At 39.6% G+C, this 18882-nt stretch overlaps 1 protein-coding gene across 2 annotated transcripts in view; it reads left to right on the forward strand.

Annotated features, from left to right (window-relative positions):
- Nucleotides 1-18882, forward strand: part of TMEM108 (transmembrane protein 108) — a 162184-nt gene that overhangs the window by 75025 nt on the left and 68277 nt on the right. For both annotated transcript variants that reach the window (XM_054273985.1, XM_054273987.1), the window contains exon 3: nucleotides 1868-1949. In XM_054273985.1, coding sequence (XP_054129960.1) covers nucleotides 1910-1949 — 40 coding nt within the window. In that variant the 5' untranslated portion in view covers nucleotides 1868-1909. The remainder of the gene's footprint in view (nucleotides 1-1867; nucleotides 1950-18882) is intronic.

Below are 18882 nucleotides of genomic sequence, written 5' to 3' on the forward strand. Positions count from 1 at the left end.
ATACAAACTTAATTCATTGGTACTTTGTAGGAGTACTTGTGTGTATGGTTTCTACATTGTCAGTGGCTTATCTGGTTCTTGTCTTTTTCTGCATATATTTTTATTAATATCTTAGTGGCTGCTAAACACAGGCCTATTGTATATGCCTCTTTGAAGAGTGCTGTAACAGATTATATTATGTTTGTTTATACATGAAGACAGAGGTTTTTTACTACATCTGTTTCATCATTTTGTAAGCCATAGGGAAAAAGGGGTAAACAGAAGTCCCTCAGCAAGTTTCCATGATAAAACTATAGCATGAATCTGACACTAACTCTGATTAAAAATGATAGGCTAATTCACAGGTGATTACTTCCATTTAGGAGAAAATGCCTTGCAAATACTGACATTTCTGCAAGTTACAGAGATGTTTTTAAGGTCCACTGTTAAATGGAAAGTGGGGAGGAATCCAAACGCATGGCGTTTGTGTGCAGAAATTTCTGTGTGGAATAACCTAACAAAACCCAAGCATCTTTTGTTATGGGCAAGAAAAGTCACGATCCTTTTGAGTTTTCCACATAAAAGTCAAATATAGCTCTGTTTTCACAAGCTCTGCAGCATTTATGCAGTTCAAAGGTGCTATTCATTGGTTTGACTTGTTTCTCTTATGTCTTCAAGATTGCATTTTAAATAAACCTTGAAAGATTTATATGCATGTTAAAATGACTCAGAAATATCCCTAGGAGTTCAGGAGATGAAGATGTGTTGAACTGGAAGCTAGAGGATACTACATGCTTTTTAATATTGACCAGGGGACTTTTAAGGAGGTGATCTCAGGGTCCTGCTTTTCACAAGAATATTTAGCAAATTATTTTTTCTGGAAAAAAAGAGCTTGAATATTGTGCTGTCTTTGGGTACTTGGTGAGACATTACTCACAGCAGTGCTTTGGGACCACATTTGCTTTTCACTTCTGATTTATGCATTTATTTTCCACACAATGTGAATAATTAATATCAGCATGATTGGGATTTGTTTTTTCATAGTATCTTTTAAACCAAGGTGCAAAAATATCCATGTCATGTATTTGAAAATACTGTCTGAGGACTCATAAAATATTATTAGATGCTACCCAAGTGGGCAAAGGCAGGGAGGTAAGGTGGTCACATGTTTTTGCCACATCACATTTTCAGACAGCAGGCACAAGAATTATGAGATCCCCTTCTGCACCAAGACAGTTCAATTTAGAATAAACAGAAAATGTCTAGAGACATAGAGAAGGTTCTCCAGCCCAGGTATATCAGGAAGGAATACGACCTACAAAAGCTGACTAAAATAGAGCTAAAAATACCAGGACAAAACTGTCCTGTGTGCAGAGATTTCAGCAGAGTTTGAGATCTCCTCTGCTTTGGCACCACTGAAATTTTGATTGGGAAAGGAGGGGGTGGGCTTTCCCTGTGTAGTACTTCTTGCGGGGTGTGAAAAGGGGAGGCTCAGGGAGAAAACTACAGCCCCATGTGCCCAGCACAGCTGCCTGGTGGTGTCTGCATCTTGTGTTTGCTTCTTCACCGAGGACCCTTCCTCCAAACTAAAAAGACTCAGATGAAATTAATTTTATCAAGACATAAGCATGACATGAAAGTAATTTTCAGTGTGTTCATTTCACATACTCTTGAGAAATTTTTCCCTGTTTGGCCATGACTCTATCCTTCCCTGCCAAGCTGTTGGAGAGCGTGGCCAAAGCAAGCAAAGGGCAGTCAGGCAATTTCCCAAAGCTTATCAATACAATTTTCCTATGAAGATTCATCTGACTTTGTAATGAACAGGTATAACAAGGCAGTCTATATTTTTCAAACATAATTTTCTCCTTCTCTTGACTTTTTTTGGCAGAATCATGAATAAACTGGCAGACCAGCAGGACCACATGATACCATGAAGAGAAGCTTACAGGTCCTCTATTGCCAACTGTTTAGTAAGTAAATATGAATTTTTTATTCTGTAAGAAAGAAACTATTCAAATCCTTATGTAAGACAATATTTATGCAGGGCACAATTCAGGGAAGTATTTAACCATGTGTCTTGCTTCAGGTACCTGGAGGAACCATTTGAAAGTTAAATTATCCTGTTGTCTGAGATATTTAGAGATGTATTAAAAATGAGTCGAAGGATCAGCTGATTCTGCAGAATTTTGTACAAGAATTGATTTGCTGTGTCTTGCAAGTGAGGCAATTATCACCCTCAGAAGAATGAAATGAAGATACAGAGGATTGTGGCTGGAAGAAATAACACAACATTTTTTGGAAGAGGGGTCCATATCACTCGGCATTTCTGGTGGTTGCCACTCAATAAAAGATGTGTGAGTGAGGAAAAGTCTAGGCTCACACAGACCTAAATTCTCTGTCACTTCGTGAGATGACAAGTTTCTTTCTTTTTCTAAGTTTTGACTTTCAAAAGAGCCCATCCAATGTGAAAGTCCAGCAAAAGCATCAGGTGGAATTTAGACTGTGGACAGGGGCTGGCCCCCTATTCATGGAAGCAAGGGGAGGTTTTATTTGTAAAACAGCACTGACATTGTTGGGGCAATTTTATAAACTGACAAATTTCAGTGCAAGCATCAAGCAACAATTTTTCTTCAAAATTGTAGAGATTAAATAAAGTAGGACAAGACAAAATGTAAATATAACCACTTGCTGTCATGTTTTACAAGGGAAATTGCTAATTTCCAGTAAAAATAAAAAAAAAACCAGTTTTTTTAATGTTGTCACTTCAATTTGGCAGAATGTTTCACTTCAATATACATATTTTCATAGACAATTTTGTATGAATTTCCCTTATTCTGGCCAAAGCAAGAGAAAAACCAGAAAATCATGCTTAGTGTGCTTAGAATGAGCAATGGAAGGACTGTCATTTTATTGGATGTATGAAAATTAAATCTAAAGAATATTTTGTGGGCTGTCACAGAAATCTGGTTACTATCATATCTTTGCTTTGCTCATGATCATCAGTGTATAGAGTGAGACATTTCTTTTTGTTTTGCTGTATTGGTTGACGTTCTTACTCCTATGTACAGCTTCTCCTATGGCACAGGGGAAACAGTAGTGTGTCCTCATGACATTAGAGGGGAGGCTCCAGAGGTGCACCCAAGGTTATTTTACTTGAGAATAAAGCTGGGCCAGATGTGCCTACATGACCTGCCCAACAGCATGATTTTGGCCCCCTCAGATTTGCTGCCTGGCTGGAGTGCAATGTAGGAAGAGCTCCTCAAGGAGAACTTTAACCAGGAACCTACTGAGAGTAGTGGGGGCTCTGGTATTTTTACCACAGCTAAGGACCCAGAATACATTGCTGCATTTTACCATGTTGAAATGTGATTTAACCCTAAAACTAACTTGGTTTCTGGACCAACTTTAGGTTCATTGGAAAGAAAATATGAAGCAGAACTGTATAAATACATTTCTATCAACCTGTAGGGTAAAGAAGGAAGGTATACTGTTAATTCAAGCTATCACAGTGTTGAGTCTTTCTGTAACTATTTTTATTTTTTTTAATACCATACTTCCCTGCTTGGCAACATTCCCCTTTGTTATCCCTGCTGCTTTAAACTGTATTTTTCAGGGTCATATGTTGACAAGATACGTGGGAAGTAGAGGAACACTGAATATAAAGAGGGAAAAACTGAGAAAACTGTATATATGTATATGCACACACATACATATGTAGTATGACTATGCAGCAATATTGTCAACTCTCTGATGTAATTTGAAAATATTCTGAACTTACTACTTCTGATGACAGGAGAAAAAACTGCTTTTTTTCTCTGAGTGCAGCAAAAACTTGTAATAAATGTAGTTTCCATTAACAAATGCAGCAGCAAGTATAGCTTTATAGAAGTATTTTGGGCATCTGAAATGAATGTTTTCACTTATAAAAAGCCAATAGCAAGTTACTTAATTTCTGTTATCTCAGCTTGCTTTTAGATGCACTGAGGTGTGTTACCTAAGCTCACTTTTTCCCCAGTTACATCACAGTGCTATAAACAACCTCCAAGAGAGTGCATTCTGTTCAAGGAAGAGGAAATTACTTTAATGTGTTTCCTGTGACTGTTCTTTATGGTATAAGAAGGGCCTGCAGCATGGTCTTATTTGTTTCATTTGGACAAAAGAGGAAAATTGCTGCTACTGTACAGCTGAAGAAAAAGCAAACTTTCAGAGAAATTATCCAAAGAGGATATTCTGCTTTGGGCTGATTCACCAATGTCTTCCACCTGCCTGCCTTCCTCATCTGCAACTGCAACAAGTGGGTCTGTGGTGCTGCCTCGATAACGTGGCAGTGTTTTCATCTTGTCTGCTGTGGCATGAGTGAGTGATTGAGGTTCAGGTTATAGACAGAAGGGATCTATGTATGCATTCTTGCAAACAGGAGCATAGGGCATGCAGAGAAAACCTAGGATATCTGGAACAAAGTGTTGGTGGGTTTTGTAGAAACAGTGATCAGCTGGAGAGACGAGACTCTTGTGTGTGCTTGTGGATGTGTCTGTGGCAAAGAAATGTTGGAAGAAACAGTTTCACCTCCAAACTGGTGTGTTGTTATGAATCTTGCCACATTTTGCTTGAGTCTCAGCTGTGCTACTGGACCAGTGGCTACACTCATGTGTGAATTCCTTTCCACCTCTGTTCATTTGTGCTGTGTTCAGCTGTGTTTGTGCAGTGTCTGAGACAGTAGGACTCTGTACTCTAGGGGGCTTCTTGGCTTTGGGGCTGGAAGAAAAGGCTTTTGTAGATATTGGTTTGATTTTCAAACAGTGGGATTTGTTAGCTGCATTTTTAAAATCAGACCCATATAAAAATAAGATTTTGATTGTAACATGTCTGGGCTTTTTGGTGAATTTCACATGAGTTATGTAAGCATTCTATTGCCATCCATACTCTTTTGCTTTCCAAAAAGAGCACATTCCATCCATTCATGCTGATCAAGAATAGCATGTGAAAATGGCACTAGCAACAGCTGCTCTTTTGAATAGAGTTGTAGCTGGCTTGAATCTGATCCCAGCTGTCAAGGGGTAGAGTCTGTGAAAATTGTAGCACTGCACTTGGCCCAGGACAGGGGCTCCAGGCGATGCTACTTTACCTCTAGTCATTCATAATTTATGAATAAGTAATTAAACACGTGATGTAAGGCTATGAAGAAGTAGTGCTTTCATACTGTATCTTCAAAGATTCTGTTTAATCTGAAATTTCTTAAGACATTAAAAAAAGAAAACCTCCAAAAAAGATTGAAACAAAAAATTTGGAAGTGGTTTCTTAGTAAGAGCTCTTTGAAGTCACTAGCTAGTTTTAGTTGATGAGGACCAATTAAAGCAAAACATGTGTCCACAATTTGCTGCCATTTGTTCTAGGCACATCTTTATGGATGAAGTTTGTTGCCTCTGTAATGATGAAGATGCAAATGTCTTTCCCATGAGGCTGAGCAATCTCTGTTTTTTATAAAGATCTAATGTGATGATTTAAGCCCTACAGCATGAGCCACAATATGTCTGCATTTTCTGTAGTAAAACATGCACATCATAATTGGCCATGCATGCACTGTTTACTCAGGGCTTCTAAGCTACTTATAAGCTAGAGAAAAATGTGGAGACAGGTAACTGGTGGAGCTTTTGGTGCACAACCTCTATATGAAACTTTCTTCCTCAGACATTTATTTTCCTGAAAAAATGCAAGGACTTTTATTTCTTGTTTACTTACAGCACTAGGGTCTGTGTGAGGACCTGTCATACCACAGCATCTGAAATAAACAGCCATCTGAGTGCTTCTTCATGTCATTATCACTTAGTGTGTTCCCAAGTATCACTCTTTCATCTCAGAAGCCTGGCATGATGCCCAGTAATATCAATAGAAAGAGTTTCCTATTTGCAAGTACCACTCTCTGTAGTAAAATGAGCAAAAATGGCTGTGGGTGGCTGTGCCTTGCACACAGGCTGTCACAAGTCTTGTATCCCCTCTTGTTGTGGATGCAGCTTGCCTTCCCCAGTGTTAACTGGCAGCCTGGCTGCCTCTCAGTCAAGTCTTTGCAGTGAAGTTCACCCTGTAGAAAGGGTTAGCACAGGCCTGCACTCCATTCCAGTCTGAAGCAAATCCATCTTGCTTATCCCTCTTCTCATAAATATTTGATAAGCAATGTGAGTTTGTAAAATTCCTGTATTAGAGAAGACCCAGTCCTAAGTGCCTTCTGAAAGGTGTTGAGCAGCCTCCTAATGCCTCTTGCCTCTGGTAGGAACCCACACCCACCAGCTTTTCTTTCTATTGCCGAGTGCTGTCTGTGAATAATTACGTGTTATTAACAAGATGGTATGCACTGATGGCTCGTTTATACAATTACACATGGCTCATTTAGTGCAAGTGAAGAAACGTGGTAACAGTACAGGAAAGACTGCTGCCAGATGCAGGGGAATAACTGTTCTCTGCCCAGAGCAGTAGATGAGATGTGGAGAAATAGATTCATGGAGCAGGTAGCTTGACATTAGGCGTCAGGCAAAAATGCTTTATCAGGTTAAGGTATTGAAACTCTAGAACAGGCTAGTCAGGAGGATTTAAGTCTGCCACTGAAACACCAAATGGAAAAAAGCCCCATCTCTCAGGGGAGACAAAGGTCATCTAGATGATTTCTAAAGCTCCCATCAGACCCTCTGTTGCTGTGACCACTAGGTACTGTATCCTTAGTGCAAATGAGCCTCCTCGCTTCCACAGAGAGCTCTCAGCTTGCACTAGCCATGTATAATTAATCCATTCGCTAGAGATGCACAGCTGACAAGGGCTTAAAAGTACTGGGGATCACTTGATACACATCAACAGAGAGTGTCTTCCTGTCATTCACAAGGACCCACAGAGAGAAAAGAAAACACCATTTTTGTTGTGCTCTGTTAGATTGGCAGGTATTAGCTTGAGCAGAGACAGCAGCGGGGAGTGGTTATCCAGCAAAACAGATTCCATCTGGTTTGCTTAAAAATTAGAAAGGTAAACAGCTTCTGGCTATGCAGTGTATGATGTACAAAGCTTTTTGGGATACTCACTGGGCTGAGGCATTTGTGTTTGAGAGTCACGTGGCTTGGTAACAGCCTGCCCATCGGGCAGCTCGCAGCAAGCAGTCCCTCAACACTTTCTTTTCCCAGAATTCAATTAAAGGTTGTTGCTTCAGCTTCTCAGCAAAAACTGCCTCCTTGAAAAAAGCTGCAACCTTCCATTTTGTGATCCTGTCCTGAAAAACAGACCTTATAAAAGGGGACTTTAAAAGCAAACCAATGCACCTTATAAAGAAACTAAATAGAATTTACATTTTCTTATCAGATGTAGGCTCCAGTATCCTTGATGTGCCCTTTAGTGAGATTTCAGCTTAAACACACACACACAAGAGGGAGGGTTCCTGCTTGTTGCCTGAATAAGCAAAACTGTGAATTGGGTGGCTCTCGCCATTCCAAAACTGAGATTGTTCCCATGAATAGCTTGCAGTATTTATTTTAAATTTACTGGTTCCATGAGCTGTAGCTTTAAAGGCATTACAGTTTGGTAGGATTTCACAGATAGTGTGAACTCTTTAACAAGTTTGAGGTACATCTGTGGGGTGGGGATCTTCTGCCTTGTTTTGCCGAGAGCGGATAAAAATTCAGGACATAGCAACACAAACAACTAACATACTGTGTAAAGTTCTCCACTTTTCTTGAAGATTTGCTCAAAGACACAGAAAAATGTGGAATAGGCCTGGGGCTGTAGAATATCAAGTCATGGTTTAGGTCCTTGACACTGAATTTGGGATAAAAAGCCAACAGGCAGTTGCATTATTATATTTGCTCTTTGTATTTGCAAACAAGCTATTCATGGCTTTGCATATATCATTTAATAGTCTGAGTATGTTCTTGTTATTAAGCACCTTCAATTTTATGCCTATACTGGTGCTATTTGCACTAGAGCCCTGTAGATTTTTCAAAATTAATGAGCATGGATTCTTCACAGTGTTTATATTCATCAAGCATTCACACACCAGTTTTGTGACATTCTGGTAGCAATGTCCATGATTAGCATGCCAGAAAATCAAGAGATATTAAGTAAATACATATAAATATGTATGCTTAGCCAAATTTGAAAATGCTGCAAGGATTTGGTTTTAAAATTCCTTACCACCTTGTTAAAACAATAATCTGATCTAAACCCACAGTATTACTTCCATCTTATGTTTTGAATTATTTGTATTTTAGACCTGAAGTGATCCCCATTGTATGACACCATATCTGTCTAATCTGTTTTAGATTCAGTGCTGTTTGCCTAAAGCCCTGAGAGAGATGTTTTAGAGCGAGAGTGAATAGGCAGGAGTACAAATGTGACTTTCCTCTATTTTCCCTTTCAAAAGTCTATTCATCCATCTCTAACAGAAATGAAACTTCAGGAACAAAGACTTAACAGCCTGTGCAAATTCATGTGTGTGTTTTGAGACCCAGTGTCAAGTGGAGAAAGAAATGTTGCTGTTGTGCAGGCCTAGCAACCATGAAATATCAGTCCTATTGAGTTCAATGGCAAAACTCCCATTGACATTAGTAGGATTGGGATTTTATTCCCAGCCTTCATGTTCCCAGCTTCATTGCTTCGACATGTTGCAATATAAAACAAAAATATCCTGTCAGACATTTATTTCTTTCCCCGAAGCCTTCTTTTCTTCCTGACTGTGCCTAAGAGACATTGTTATGGTTTTTGACAATATTGCAATCAAGGCCTAATTCAGCAGAGATGGTTAAATATGTAAATTGAGTTGTTACCCCAGCCAGGCTGCTCCTTCAGCAGCCACTACCCTTGGGCTTGAATTGCCATTGAACTGTGTTCCAATAATTTGAAATAAGAAAATTTATATGTCAACATGCACACTGGTGTCTCCTGGCCATGAATTATCCAATGCCTGTGACAGTGTTCCTGTGGGAAAGACAGAAAAATTGCTGTTAGGTACTCTGTTACACTGCTATGTGATATTCTCCATGTGAAAGCTGCCCTTCACAAGGATTTGTACCACTGGTATCTGTACCAAAGCAATATTTAGACCCCTGTGTTTAGGTGCTGAAACTTTTATATGTTAAAAGTGTCTTGCAACTCCTTTGAACTTTTCTCCCTCCAGCCACCCAGTGGCATGCTATGTTCTGCTATTTTTGAGCAGGAAAGACCTAAGTGTGGATGTTATGGCAGCTTTCATTGCTCAGTTGTGTGTCCATTGTAGCTCACAGCAGGCTGTGTAAATAATTTACCTGTAAAACCAGGCTCGTTGCAGGCAGTAGAAACAGTTTAGAAGAAATACACATACACTAAAGTGTAATCTAATTCAGCAGCATGTGATGGGTATTATCCCTGTCCCTTGTCTAAATAGAAAATATATGGATGTCCTCTGTGGATCTACAAAAATTCTCCGAAGAACTTGACCATGTACCAAAACTTAAGCGCATTCAACTCAATGGAAGACTTCAAAACTCCGCCTGTGAAAAAACTTGTTGTGAATCATTATCCAGGTTAGCGTTTGGAACAAAGCCTTTGCTTCTAGAAGCAGTGCATCCATCTGGTCTTTATTTGAAGACAGGCATCTACAAAACTTCCTTGACAAATCGAGGCCCTGTACATAATTGGTATGAATGTATTGTTTTGTAGTACATTATTGGTTTAAGCTGTGCCTATCCTCTAATGTCTGAAACCTCAAGGGCAGGATGTAGTCCCAAGGCCTGGGAAAAGCCACAGTCTCCTTTCACATGGTGTTATTCCCCATATTATTTTTGGATGAGAGGGAGATGTTCGTTATATGTCCTACACAAGATGTTTGAAAAGTGATCTTAGCAGGAAAAATACCCCACCCCTGCTCTGGTAACTTAAAGCCGTCCCTCTGCTGGGTTCACAAAAGGTTCTGGAAATGAGGAGAAAAATTTTATAACAGGTCACAGCCTTTCAGCTGGAGAAGGCAAGGGAACCACAACAGTGAGGCCATATTTCCTTGGGGTTGAGGTGCTGGGCCTCCACTGTGGCTAGTGTGTATCTCATAATGTGCATCACGAGTGCCCAGGAGGAGCCACCACTTCAGGTTTTGGAGGAATAGTGCAGTGTAGCCTGGCCAGGTTTCCCATTTCCGAGCTATTCCTATTTCTCAAGACCAGGCTCCTGGTAACATGCAGGGCCAAGGACAGGATTTCTGGGGCCAGGTTTTCCATATCAGCACATGCCTAATAACTGATTTTGGCACTCAGTGAGTCTTCCTAAGTACCTAAGCAGATTAACCTGCTTTCTTCCTGGTGGCTGGAGCAGGAAACTTCTGCAGGTGGCTTGGAGAAGTGCATGAGGCACTTCTCTCTAATACAGAGTGCCAAGATATTTTGGAAAATCTAATCCCTTTCCCTCAAATTTAAGGGAGCAGACTTTGTTTCAAAACCGTGTAACACTATGCAGAGCATAAATATTTTGCCTCAGTATTATATGAGTTATATTCATTGCTTGCTAAGACCAAGTTATAAGGAAGGGGGAAAAACAAAAAAGGAAGGCACGTTGAAGGAAGTAAAACAGTGTAGATGGGTAGAGAGATGGCTATATATTCCTCATAATAAATATATTCATAATAAAGTAAATATATCCATTTGTTATTGCAGGTTTAATTGCAATCTTTAGGTATATTTCACATAACCATTTGAAACACTTTTGCTGATTGGATTTATTGTGTGCCTATTCTGTATTCATTGGACTGTTTTCCATAACTCTCTACTGCAGCAACATGTAAATATTCTTCTAGCCACTGCCATCATCAGTAGAAATGTGTGTCCTATGGTAAAGCTTGCTCTGCATAGAAACCTAAAATATTGCTTAGAGCAAAATGTTCAGACCACACAACAAACTCTGTCTCATGAAGTTAACCCATAGACCTTCCTTATTGCTAGAAAAGGAACCAGCAATTCTCTGTCATCTCTGAGGAATATTGGTCTTAAATAAGTTGACAACCACTGCCATCAGTTGTTATGAGTCATTGCAGGAGACCCTGAAAGAGTTGGAAATTTTTGTGCACTCTTAGGTGTCTTCACATCACATTTTATTGTGACTTTCAGAGTGAACCAGTGAGTATTATGGACAGTACTTTGATGTAAAACTGTAAAAAGCAGCATGATTTCTGGCCACAGTATAAATCCATTTTGTAAAACCCATAGCTTTGTTGCTGCTGGAATTCCCACGCAGACAGCCTGTGAGGGATGCTCAGCTTTCTAATCCAAAGTTTCTCATTCTTTATGCATTTGGAAAAGGCACTGCTTCCTTAAGTTAGCATTGCATGGGAAGGATGATGACTTTGCACTATCTTCTAAAGCATTGGATTTCACTGGCTACAAATTCATTAGACTATTGCAGCTTTTCATTGCTGAGAGCATTAACAATTAACATACAAACACCACAATGAAGATGTCAAAGAGAGGAAAGTAAAGATAACAAACAAGGAGAGAACCTGATAAATTAATAACAGCATGCTTGCAGGGCAAAACACTTGTATTTGTATAGACAGATTAAGTTTTGCCTTACAGCACAGGGAGAGAAAAAAAGTGGCTTAAAATCCTGTGAGCTTTCAGCCTTGTCTTTGAGGTAAAATGGATCAATTATCTCCCATTTTTTGTTGTTCACCTCAGCAGTGCTGGGGTTTGACGCTCTTTTTTCCTTAGAGAACCTGGCCATTTCACCTAGTTCAAAGCTGTTTTGTTGTGCCATTTCAGGAAGGAAGAGCTGTTTTTCTGATCAAGGTTCTGTACATGCCTGAAAGCCTCACATTAAATCCCTGCCCCGGGACCTACTTCTTAATGCTGAGGTTGTGAAGCATAAAGTTAATCACGTTACAGTCTGTACTGCACAGAGGTGCCCTGAAAGTTATTAAGGATGAAGCTTGTGCTGGAGAAAGGGCAATAGGTGATTAGGGAAAGAGGATCCTCCAAGGCTGATTCTCAGGAGCAGACAAGGAGGATGTGCAGGAATGGAGTAGTGTTTACAGCTTATTAGGAATGGACAGTAGCAGCTCTTTTTTTTTTTTTTTTTTTTCATGCAGGGCAATCCCTTATGGGAGAGATCATCTACAAGATAGGAGTTATAGAACCCTGGGCCTCAGCAATGCTCACTGCAGTGCATCTGTTCTTGCCCTTGGGACATTTATGACTGGGGCCATTTGTTTCAAAGTCACCACTGAGCATGTATGTGACTGACAGGGAATCAGACATAAATCCTCTAGCCTCTGAGGTGGAAGGGAATGAACTGGAGACAGGATAAGGCAGAGAATGCTTAGTGTGCATTGTCAAAGAAAGGGCTCCTAAAGGAAAAAGGAAGGTCTTCTTTCCTTGTAGTTTACAGAGCTGCAGAAAACCTGGGGCAAGTGGGGTGCAGTGTACATAGGCTTGACTAGTGCTTCTTCCAAGGAAAATTTGTTTCAGAAAGGAAAAGCTGTTGTAAAGAAAACTCTTGGTCTGACTTGTTGTTGGGAACATCTTGTAATGCTCCTAGCTATAAGCTTCTCTCAGTTCTAGGGCACCTGTCTTCACCAGTGTTTTCCAACATGAAAACAATCCCTCTTTCTTGCAGAAGGTGGTGACACCATTTAACGACTTCTGCTGTTCTCTGCTTCTAGCACTTCAGTTCTACTAGAGCAACATGCCTTTTCCACAGTCGTTTTCACTGCTGCATCAAAATTTTCAGTTTCATTCCCCTGGTTCAGAGCCTCTGTGGCAACTCAGAGCTGCACAGCCCAGCTCAGGACAGCAGCCTGTGCTTCTGTGGACCATGGGCTGGCTGTGCTCCAGAGCAGCCCCATCACAGAAAGAACAGCTTGAGGGTTACACGCAATTAGCATAAATTGCTAAGGGCCCAAAATATGTTGCAGAGCCGGTGTGAATTGTTAGGCTTCAAAATACATTCCCTTTTTCTTGCATCTTTTTTCTCGCTTCTTTTTTCTCTGCTGACTCTGTGGAGAAGAAAAAGCTTAGAGCCCATTTTTGTCATTCTCAGAGGAGGGATGTAGCAGATACAGCTGGAAGACTAGGGCCAAAAGCACCTCCTAATATCCAGGAGACCTTGGGCTGTTGTTTTTGTCACTGAATTTCTCAGTATCTCCTGTTCCTGCATGTCTTATCTATTGAACTGTAAGCATTTGAGCCTAGGGGTTGACAGTATTTGGATGTGTTATACACTGCTGAGCATACTTTTGGCTCTTATTTAGTAATTATAACAATTAATAAGAAATACCATATGGCTAAAAATATTGTAACTCTCAAAAGAATTCTTGGGCCATTTATTTTTTGTGCATGTCAGTGTGTGCCTCATTTAAGCCAATTATTTTTGTATTAACAGGCATTGGTTATGCCATCCTTCTGCTTTTATTTTTAGTAATATTCAGATTATTACAAGAAGTGTGAAGAGCAAATGAAAAAAAGAAATCAGTTTCCTGGTACTTGTCTTCTAAAATTAAATTTTCTGGTTGAATAATCCTACATTTAATCCACAAAGGGATGTGTCCCTCAAGGGGAACATTCTCTGCACCCTCAGGTGTCCGCTGTCAAAATGTCAGAGGATGGGAGATGAATCCAAATGAATTAATGAATCCAAATCCTTGTTTGGAAATCAGATGGTGTTTGATTATGGCTTTACCATCTTTAACTACAAATGTGAAATTTATGGGCTAGAGACATGTTACTCTCAAAATTCTATTGCCAGGTTGTGTTCTGCATTTCATAAAATGCAACAAAATGTGATAGAGTCCCTCTTACTCCCCATCTTGTCAGTTATGGGAGACTGGAAAATCTCAGTCTTCAGTGTTTCAAGATGAAATTTTTAGGTCTAGCAGAGATGATCCTTTTTAGCATGGCATAGACAAGCGTAAAGCCTCTTTTGTCCTATGGATTGAAGGGATTCAAGCTTTATATCCATGGAGGAACGGAGATTGCACATGGTCCTGGAGTATCTCCAGACTGCCTCTGTGTGTCCCACTTTTTGGATTGGAGGCCTGTTGTCACAGGCTGTGTCAAAAGCTTCTGTTCCTGTTCAGTGATATTTTGACAGCAGGGTGTTATTACTGAGCCCATTATCTGGTGCAAAGGATGCATCCATGTGTGTTTGCACTGGGCAGCAGCATCCACAAGAGAACAGGAAACACAGACCAAGGACTTGGGGCACCCTGGTACTTAGATCATCATAGTAGAAGATTTTTAAAGTAATGAATGAGCTTATAAAAGTGTATTTCTTTAAAATTCAGCTGTGAGTAGAATATGATGTTTATTGCGGTTAAGAATAAGGACTAATGTAATGTGCCCATTTCACTGATAATTTCAGAACTATTTCTTATGTTTAAATATTAAGTAGAAATTATTGAAAAGTTCTGACTACTGCCTTTTTGAGAACAAAAGCACTGGTAAGTATATTTTTAAAGTGTGATCTGATATGCTGAGGGGGAACTCAGGGGAGAGGTATGCAGAAGAATGCAGGTTTGTCCTAGTGATTTTTTTTAAAACAGCTAAGATGTTATTTTGTGAAGTAAAGTTGTTTTGTGGTGGCAGATGTATAAAGACATTGGTTGTTTCAATGTCAGGTGTCATTGGCAGATGAATAACAAGATTGTATGAAGAACTGCAGTTGGATCAGCAAGGCTGATTCCTACCAGTCAGAGAGCTTCTGGAGATTACAGTATAGCATGGAGAATTTATTGAGGTGATTTATCCTCAGTGCTTGTGAGCACATTGCATCCATACTGTGTCTCAACTAGTGTAGAGTGGTTCTCAATACCTACAAATGTATTATTAATGTTACTTTAGAAAGCAATATGTTTTTGAATGGTTTCAATGTCCTTCATATTCATGGATTTTGAACATAACTGTAAAATTCACAGTAAATCTTCTGCTGTTGAAACAAATAAATTTTGGGAAAACATAAAAAATACTTTTAAAAATTACATTTGATAAAAAATACTCAGTCAGCCTTTCTGCTGCCAAGAGCGCCTAACAACCAGAAATGGAAATTTCCATAAAAGAGACTTCTGAAAGGAACAAAGGGGGAAAACTGAATATTCTGGTTTTGCCTGTAGGGCTGTTTTCTTGTTTTGGAAGTCTCCGTCAGTAGGTGCGCTTAGTAGCGAAGACAGACGGAGAAAAGCAACCTAAAAAAAGGAAACAGACTAAGAACAATTCCATGTTAAGTACTCTATTTTACTCTGCATCCTTAAGTTCTTGTGCTATGAGGGAAATAAAACAAAAAAGACTTGATAGAGGACTTTTTTTTTTACAGTCAGCAATAAGACAGTCAAATGAGAAAAGGCTCTTAGGTTCGTGTGGTTTCCTCTGTCATGTTGTCAGAGAGAGTGAGTTCTTCTCTCTGCTTTACAGTGTCGAGCAGTAACTCAGCTGTTCCCCTCACAATCACAAGATCCACTAGCTGACCATGCTGGCATTGCCTCCTGCCCAGGCTTGCAGTTCCATATTTTTTGTTGCTCAGCATCTACTGCCAGGCATGAGTTGCCAAAGAAGTAACTGCTTTACAGCCACCAAAGAACAACCCCTACCTAGAATTTTTTACTGCATCATTTCTGAATGGTCCTTGTGAAGTGCAGAGAAGGGAGTCTGGCAGAGCTGTCCCTTTTGGAAACTACCCTGGAGGACAGTGGTGTGGACAAGGGTAGCTCCCTCAGCAAGAGTTTTGGGAAGGAGAAGATTGCTCTCAGATCAGTGTGGCTCTGCACCTCAAAGCTGTAGTGAGAGAGAAAATGAAGCTGTTCCAGGAGGCCAGTCATCTGTGGCTGATCTTCCACAACAAAACCTCTTTTGTACAGTGCATCTGTGCAAGAGTAGGAAACAGTCATGAATTTGGCACTGAGAAAATTTTGCCTTATGAAGTTATTAGCTGCAATGGTTTCATTTGACAGCCCTGGAATACACAAGACACTGAACTGAGAGCATCTCAGTTTTGCAGAATTCAAAACTGCTGGCTTTGCACTGAGTTATGGCAGGACACTGTGATAGCCTCTGGTAAATGAGCTTCAGAGATTTACATCCTTATGCTTGCTTTGATAAGCCAATATATATGTGTGCAGAGACAGTATTTTTTGTGCAGATTAGATAGGATGCCAATAGTGTAATGTTTATCATTATGTAAGATCAAAAATGCATTCATTTATAATATGCATTCCAATCTCAAGACCCTGTTAATTTCAATGAATTTCAGGGTCTGGTTTGAGGGACAGTGTTTTAATGAAGACATAAATCACCAGTCATAAGCACCTCTTGCTATTTTCATGTGTAAAATCAGTATTAAAGGTTCACTGATATTCATAGTGCTTTTGGTCACTCTTGAAGATGTATTTTTCTGACAGGTCTGGGACTTTGTCATTTATAATAAACTGTGAGAATAATGGACTCAGAACTGTATGTGTCTGAGGGAGAGGTACCTCATAGTCTAATGAATTTGCCACATATTTCAGTGTTTTAAAATATCAATTTATTTTTATTCCATTTTCTAATCTATTTGTCCATTGTTCAACGTAAGAGAATTTCAGCCTGTATACATGCATTAAGCACATCTCCTACCCTGTGGTTCACTCATCAGGCTCTGTAGATTGTTAAGGTTATGCCTCTAGGGCAAGTCTGGATATGAACTGCACCAATCTTGCTCTTTCTTCGCCTTCTCCTACCCCATTTTCATTTGCAGAGGGCTTTGGCACTGCTGGTTGTCATAGGAATGTGGTAGGATTGTTGAACAGGAAAAGGGGAGATGCGTAGCTTTGCCCATAGTACATTCAGGCTGCTACCTCCAGGAGCTGCAACAGCAAGGGACACAGCTTGGAGAGTCACCAGTGACTTTGCAGTTGCAATAATGTTTGGTGAGGGCAGTGGAATTTCAGTACCCCTGTTTTGAGCCCAATGCCTTTACAACCCCTAGGAAGGGCTGGGAACATCTTTAAATGCTCTACAAACCTAGAGGTGACAGATATGTGTGAGTGAAGTGCCTACCCTGCTGCTCTGCGGTCTTGAGAAGGCATCACTTTAATGCATTTCACAAAAATGTTGCAGAACTTCTCAAGCATTTTGTGAGGAGACGCTAAAGTTACCAAACTATATCTCCTACAGCCTTCATAGAAGAGGCAGAATCTGACCTGTGCTATGGATGGCTAGTCTTCACCCCAAAAGAGTGCTTAGTGGCACAGTTGGGAGATGATATAAAAGAGAGACCTTGGAAATGTATCTCTGACTCCTATGCTTCTATAGTATTCATGTCAGCAGCCTTCTAGCTATTTATTCAGCTTTGAATGGAATTGTATTTGTGATGGCTCCTCTCTAAAGCCAGTTTTTGTGATGGAGGGGATTATTGGGTCTCTTTTTTAAAGGAGCTTTGCTTAGTTCTAAGTCAGTATGCTAAAAGCACCCTTGGGCTGTTTGGGATGTTGGGATTGCAGTACTCTAAAACATTGCTGGCAGTGATTGAGCACCTGCAGTTTTCATTCTTTTAATTTTATTTCCTAGCATTTGAACAGGAATTAATCAGACTGTGAGGAGACTGCTGCAAGGTTTAGGTAGAGTTGTGGCTGCCCAAGCTGCTTCCCTCAAAAAAAAAGAATGTCTGCCCATTTCTCTGTGACCTTGTCTATGCTGGCAATCACTGCATCAAATACTTAGCCTGAACTAGAGAATGGAAGGTCCAGTTGAAGAGAAGATTCAGAATATCTGAAGAAGGAAAAAAAAAGTAGTACTGAACTTCTCTAAAGGTTGTTGTTAAAATTAAGATTAAAATCACAAACCTACTTTGTTAAAGAGGAGGCTCGTCAAGTACAGGTCAGTCAACAAGGCAGCAGTATGAATGCATAATGGGAGTGTGGATGCATTGGAAATTAGGATTGTGGATGCATTGGAGAATTAGTTTTTGGTGTTGTTTAAGAAATACTTCACAAAAGTGAATGAGAATGCAAGAGCCTGAAACATGCTGCCTTTACTCCACAACAAAAAGAAATACATCACCAGAGGAAATCATGGCTCTCTGCTGCTCCAAGTACCACCTTCAGGTTTCTTTCTGAATTTTCATTTTCTAGTATATGAACTTCAAATTGCTTCATTGTCATAAGGAACAAATAAAAGTATTTTATTAGTAATGCTTCTATTGAGTCTGAAGATCATACTCTATATTTCCAGCAGTGTCAGACCACTGGAATTTCCTTAATTCACTGAATCAGATTCTTAATGGACAGAAAGAAGGGCATGATTAGTTTGGTTTAAGTTATTATTGTTCCATGGAAATAAATCACAAGGCAAGTATGAAAGTTTTATCTGGCTTTCTTGTGTCCTTCTGCTAGAGTCCATGTTACTGAGCACACTGCTTATTCTTCAGAAGTTGGTCAGGTAATGCTCATCTTTTAGGCACAGCTTTACTGCACTTAGTAAAATACTGATACTGCATGTCAAACCCATAGATTTATTAGAACATTTATTTGCAAAACCTAAAGCTAGTAGATATTCATTAAAGTGTCTTTTTAAGGATGTTCCTACTGTTTTCCACATTAGTTTAGTCTCAGAGAAATTATATATATAAGGTCTGTGCAAGCCCTTTTTTACATGCAGCTATTCACACAAATGCTGTAAATGAAATCCATCAAGCATCTCTTAATTTATTTTCTGGTTCTTGATAACTTCTTTCTTGTGCTAGTACAGCAGTTAAGCATTATCAGAACACAGCTTCAGATTCTCCTCTTGGTTGCTCTAATTTAATTTTGAGGAGAAGAATTTAATTCAGTAGATCATCTTTGGATTTACACTGGTGTTAAATGTGATCTGCTTCACTCAGCATCTGTTCCAATGAGAAAACCAATCTATTGGACTATTTTAATATTTTCATATCCCTTCTTTGCTG

This window comes from Melozone crissalis, unplaced genomic scaffold (genome assembly GCF_028551555.1).
Source record: "Melozone crissalis strain CALT ecotype California unplaced genomic scaffold, PUWL_Pcris_2 ptg000016l_1, whole genome shotgun sequence".
NCBI classification, from domain to species: Eukaryota; Metazoa; Chordata; class Aves; order Passeriformes; family Passerellidae; genus Melozone; species Melozone crissalis.